This window comes from Pagrus pagrus (assembly GCF_965226575.1).
Source record: "Pagrus pagrus genome assembly, contig: HAP1_SCAFFOLD_45, whole genome shotgun sequence".
NCBI lineage: Eukaryota > Metazoa > Chordata > Actinopteri > Spariformes > Sparidae > Pagrus > Pagrus pagrus.
In genome coordinates this window covers 316,581-323,560 of record NW_028175418.1, presented here as the reverse complement: position 1 = coordinate 323,560, position 6,980 = coordinate 316,581, and the positions used below count along the sequence as shown (strand labels likewise).

The following is a 6,980-nucleotide window of genomic DNA, read 5'->3' as shown; positions in this document are numbered from 1 at the left end:
ATGGATCCCAGAGGCAACATATATATCGAGAAAAGGAGTGGGTCCAAAACAGAACCTTGGGGCACTCCACAACTTAGAGGGGAAGTGGCTGAAAAATGCTGGCCAAGCTGAACAGAGAAGCTCCGGTCTGAGAGGTAGGACTGAAACCACTTAAAAACAGTGCCCCTAATGCCCACACAGGTGTTCAAACGTGACAGAAGAATTTTATGATCCACTGTGTCAAAGGCAGCTGTCAGATCTAAAAGGACCAGGACAGCAGAGTTACCAGTCAGCTGTCAAAAGAAGGTCATTAAACATTTTTAAAAGCGCTGTTTCTGTGCTGTGGCGTGACAAACCCAGACTGGAACTTCTCTGAGATACCATTTTGATCAATAAAAGACTGAAGCTGTTCATATACCACCTTCTCCAAGACCTTAGAAAGAAAAGGAAGCTTGGAGATGGGCCTTAAAGTTTGATAAAACTGTTTGGTCAAGGTTATGCTTTTTGATGAGGGGCTGGACCACAGCATGTTTTAAAGCAGCTGGAACACAGCCGGTCATCAAAGATAAATTCATCAGGTCCATAACACGAGGGCCAATGATATGGAAAACCTCCTTAAAAAGGCGGGGGGGGGGGGGGGGGGTGCTGTCAAGAGGACAATAGGAAGGCCTGAGGTGCTGTACAATATCAGTTAAAGATGGGAGGGAGACTTGCTCAAAATTCTCAAAGACAGCAGGGCATATAGGAGGGACAGCAGGATCTGATGCAGACGGCAAAAGAGAGGACCTAATAACAGAAATTTTATCAATAAAGAAATTCAAGAAATCTTCACACAGTTTGGATGAAGGAATAATAGCACTGTGATCACAGGGGTTCAAAATATTATTCAAAGTACTAAAGAGAAACTGAGGCTTATGGTTGTTAGCTGACACAAGATTGGATAGAAACTGACTTTTAGCAAATTGACAGCATTTTGATATTTGATCAGACACTCATTTAAGATTTCTATGGAAACTTGTAGATGATCTTTTTTCCACTTTCTCTCAGCAGGTCTGCATGTGCGTCTTAACGTGCGAGTGGTGTCATTAAGCCAAGGCTCTCCTACTCGCTTAGAGCGTTTGCACCTAAAGGGAGCCACACGGAGCACCGTGGCGCACAATTTAACCGGGGGATGAGGCAGTGTGATATTGAATAAAACAGCAAAGTGGTCAGAGATGTGTGTGTCAACAATCTCAATGACATTTAACTCCAGACCGAATGACAATATGAGGTCCAGTGTGTGTCCCTTTTCATGCGTTGGGTCAGATACAGACTGAGTAATATTAAGAGTCAATGAGGTTCAGAAAGTCTTGTACTAAGTTGCTTTACTTCTTTAAACAAATTAACTTTAATCTGTAGATGTTGCTCGCTGCACTATACTGTATAGTATACTGTAATACATACAAGCAATGATATATACCTATAAAGTCTCCCTAAATGTCCCACCCACAGCACTCTTTGTATATATAAACTGTATACACACAGTCCACATACACAGTATACGTATACAGTCCACAGGATATGAAAAGAAGGATTGGCTGACTGTGGCTATCCTGAAGAGACTGTTGCCAGTGTGGGGAAACGAACCCACCATAGATGATCCGTCAGATTCATAGTCCAGTATTTCAGTTTCAATTAAATTCTTTATTGATGATTGAGCATGATTGCAAACTTAATTAGGTGTGGTTTTCCTATAAAAGGAAATAAACAACAGAAATAATAGCGAAGGCTTTGACTATCTGGAAGCCCCCGGTAAAGGCACGGACCGCCGGCGGCGAAGGCTCGGACCCTCTGAAGCCGGAGGCGAAGGTGGCTGGAACCCTCTGGAAGCCAGCAGCGAAAGGGGGCTGGAACCCTCTAGAGGTCGGCAGCCAAGGCTCAGACTCTCTGGGAGCCAGCGGTGAAGGCAGCTGGAACCCACTGGAGGCCGACGGCGAAGGCCTGGACCCTCTGGAAGCCGGCGGTGAAGGGGGCTGGAACCCAATGGAAGCTGGCAGCAAGGGCGGCTGGAACCCACTGGAAGCTGGCGGCAAGGGCGGCTAGAACCCTCTGGAAGCCGGCGGCCAATGATCGGACTCTCTGGAACCCAATGGAAGCCGGCGGCGAGGGCGGCTAGAAACCTCTGGAAGCCAGCGGCCAAGGCTAGAACTCTCTGGAACCCACTGGAGGCCGGCGGCCAAGACACGGACCCTCTGGAAGCCGGCGACGAAAGTACGACCTGCAGCGTGAAATACACAGACCACAGAACGAGTACCCAGTACAAATGCCGCATACACAGTCCACAGTATGTACACCGAATACACAGAATAGAGTACACAGACCACAGTACATAGTATACAGCATACACACAGACCACAGTAAAAATCCATGGTATACAAAACAGTCCGAAGTGCACATACACGGTATACAAAAAAGTCCACGGTATACATACAGTCCACATAATAGTCCACAGTATGAATACAAAGTATACATAACAGTCCACAGAATGAATACAAGGTATATACATAACAGTCCACATACACGGTATACACAACAGCCCACAGAATACATACAGTCCACATAATAGTCCACAGTATGAATACAAAGTATACATAACAGTCCACGGTATAAATCCACAATATACATAACAGTCCACGGTATACACAAGAGTCCACAGTGCACAGACACGGTACACATAACCGTGCACACAACAGTCCACAGTATGAATACAAGGTATATACATAACAGTCCACAATATGAATCCACAGTACACACAGTCCACATAATAGTCCATAGTATGAATACACGGTATTCATAACAGTCCACAGTATGAATACAAGGTATATACATAACAGTCCACGGTATAAATCCACATACAGGGTATACATAACAGTCCACATACGATATACATAACAGTCCACACAATAGTCCACAGTATGAATACAAAGTATACACAACAGTGCACACAGCAGTCCACATAACAGTCCACGGTATAAATCCACAATACATAACAGTCCACGGTATGAATACAAGGTATATAAATAACAGTCCAAAATATGAATCCACGGTACACACAGTCCACATAATAGTCCACAATATGAATACAAAGTATACACAACAGTCCACGTACATGGCATAACAGTGCACACAACAGTCTTCATAACAGTCCACAGTATGAATACAAGGTATATACATAACAGTCCACGGTATAAATCCACATTATACATAACAGTCCACACACAGTCCACATAATAGTCCACAGTATGAATACAAAGTATACACAACAGTCCACAGTGCACATACATGGCATACATAACAGTGCACACAACAGTCTACATAACAGTCCGCGGTATAAATCCACAATATACACAACAGTCCACACACAGTCCACAGTATACACAACAGTCCACAGTCCACATAATAGTCCACACACAGTCTACATAATAGTCCACAGTGCACACACATGGCATACATAACAGTGCACGCAACAGTCCACATAATAGTTCACAGTAGGAATACAAAGTATACACAACAGTCCACATAATAGTTCACAGTATGAATATAAAGTATACACAACAGTGCACACAACAGTCCACATAATAGTTCACAGTATTAATACAAAGTATACACAACAGTGCACATACATGGCATACATAACAGTGCACACAACAGTCCACACACAGTCCACATAATAGTCCACAGTATACACAACAGTGCACATAATAGTCCACAGTATACACAACAGTGCACATAATAGTCCACAGTGCACACAACAGTCCACAGTATGAATACAAAGTATACACAACAGTCCACAGTGCACATACATGGCATACATAACAGTGCACACAACGGTCTACATAACAGTCCGCGGTATAAATCCACAATATACACAACAGTCCACACACAGTCCACAGTATACACAACAGTCCACAGTCCACATAATAGTCCACACACAGTCTACATTATAGTCCACAGTGCACACACATGGCATACATAACAGTGCACGCAACAGTCCACATAATAGTTCACAGTAGGAATACAAAGTATACACAACAGTCCACATAATAGTTCACAGTATGAATATAAAGTATACACAACAGTGCACATACATGGCATACATAACAGTGCACACAACAGTCCACACACAGTCCACATAATAGTCCACAGTATACACAACAGTCCACATAATAGTCCACAGTATACACAACAGTGCACATAATAGTCCACAGTATACACAACAGTGCACACAACAGTCCACATAATAGTTCACAGTATTAATACAAGGTATATACACATAACAGTCTACGGTATAAATCCACATTATACATAACAGTCCACATAATAGTCCATAGTATGAATACAAAGTATACACAACAGTGCGCATACACAACAGTGCACACAACAGTCCACAGTATGAATACAAAGTATACACAACAGTCCACAGTGCACATACATGGCATACATAACAGTGCACACAACAGTCCACGGTATAAAAACACATTATACATAACAGTCCACATAATAGTCCACAGTATGAATACAAAGTATACACAACAGTACACAGTGCACATACATGGCATACATAACAGTGCACACAACAGTCCACACACGGCATACACAACAGTCCACACACGGCATACATAACAGTCCACAGTGCACACAACAGTCCACATAATAGTTCACAGTATGAATACAAGGTATACACAACAGTGCACATAATAGTCCACAGTGCACACAACAGTCCACAGTATGAATACAAAGTATACACAACAGTCCACAGTGCACATACATGGCATACATAACAGTATACACAACAGCCCACATAATAGTCCACAGTATACACAACAGTCCACACACAGTCCACAGTGCACACAACAGTCCACAGTATGAATACAAAGTATACACAACAGTCCCGAGTGGACATACATGGCATACATAACAGTCCACGGTATAAATCCACAATATACACAACAGTCCACACAATAGTCCACAGTTTACACAACAGTCCACACAATAGTCCACAGTATACACAACAGTCCACACAATAGTCCACAGTCCACACACATGGCATACATAACAGTCCAGAGTGCACACAACAGTCCACATAATAGTTCACAGTATGAATACAAAGTATACACAACAGTGCACTCAACAGTCCACAGTATGAATACAAAGTATACACAACAGTCCACGGTATGAATACAAGGTATATACATAACAGTCCACGGTATGAATCCACGGTACACATAACAGTCCACAGTGTAAACAGAGTCCACAGTATTAATACAAAGTATACACAACAGTCCGCATACATAACCGTGCACACAACAGTCTACATAATAGTTCACAGTATGAATACAAAGTATACATAACAGTCCACGGTATAAATCCACAATATACACAACAGTCCACACACAGTCCACATAATAGTCCACAGTGCACACAACAGTCCACAGTATGAATACAAAGTATACACAACAGTCCACAGTGCACATACATGGCATACATAACAGTCCACGGTGTAAATCCACAATATACACAACAGTCCACGGTATACACAACAGTCCACACAACAGTCCACGGTATACACAACAGTCCACACAATAGTCCACAGTATACACAACAGTCCACACAATAGTCCACAGTATACACAACAGTCCACACAATAGTCCACAGTATACACAACAGTCCACACAATAGTCCACAGTATACACAACAGTCCACACAATAGTCCACAGTATACACACATGGCATACATAACAGTGCACACAACAGTCCACACACATGGCATACATAACAGTCCACAGTGCACACAACAGTCCACATAATAGTTCACAGTATGAATACAAAGTATACACAACAGTCCACGGTATAAATCCACATTATACATAACAGTCCACAGTATGAATACAAAGTATACACAACAGTCCACGGTATGAATACAAGGTATATAAATAACAGTCCACGGTATGAATCCACGGTACACATAACAGTCCACAGTATTAATACAAAGTATACACAACAGTCCGCATACATAACCGTGCACACAACAGTCTACATAATAGTTCACAGTATGAATACAAAGTATACATAACAGTCCACGGTATAAATCCACAATATACATAACAGTCCACACACAGTCCACAGTGCACACACGGCATACATAACAGTCCACACAACAGTCCACAGTGCACACAACAGTCCACATAATAGTTCACAGTAGGAATACAAAGTATACATATAGTCTACATAAATTGTATACAGAACAGTCCAGTCCACATACAGTCTACAGACCACAATAGACATAGCACAGTCTACATACCACCGACCATAGTATACATACCACAGTACGAGGATCTTCTGGAAGCCTGCGGTGAAGGCGGCTGGAACCCCTCTGGAAGCCAGCGGCAAAGCCAGCAGGAACCCTCTGGAAGCCGGCGGCAAAGGCACGGACCATCCTGAAGCCGGCGGCGAAGTCACAGACCCTCTGGAAGCCGGTGGCGAAGCCGGGAGGAACCCACTGGAGGCCAGCGGCGAAGGCTAGGACCCTCTGGAAGCCGGCAGCAAAGCTGGCTGGAACCCATTGGAGGCCAGCAGCGAAGGCTTGGACCCTCTGGAACCCGGCTGGAACCCACTGGGGGCCGACGGTGAGGGCTTGGACCATCCGGAAGCCAGCGGTGAAAGCAGGGACCATCTGGAAGCTGGCAGCGGAGGCTCGGACACTTTGGAAGCCGGTAGGAACTCACTGGAGGCCAGTGGCGAAGGCTCGAAACCTCTGGAATACACAGACCAAAGTATGAGTACACAGCATGCAGACCACAGCAGGAAATACATAGAACGAATGCTGAGTACACAGTGCAAATACACAGTACCAAGTACACAGACCCTCTGGAGGCCAGCGGCGAAACTGGCAGGAACCCACTGGAGGCCAGCGGCGAAAGCTTGGAACCTCTGGAATACACAGTACGAGTACACAGCATACA

The 6,980-nt window shown here is 43.9% G+C and overlaps 1 protein-coding gene across 1 annotated transcript; it reads right to left on the bottom strand.

Annotated features, from left to right (window-relative positions):
* Positions 1-1,753: 1,753 nt before the first annotated feature.
* Positions 1,754-6,691, bottom strand: LOC311253788 (uncharacterized protein; the record flags this gene model as incomplete). The annotated part of the gene is made up of 2 exons (XM_084384267.1): positions 1,754-2,236; positions 6,341-6,691. 2 exons carry the CDS (start codon positions 6,689-6,691, stop codon positions 1,754-1,756), a joined length of 834 nt encoding a protein of 277 aa, XP_084240393.1.
* Positions 6,692-6,980: the final 289 nt, after the last annotated feature.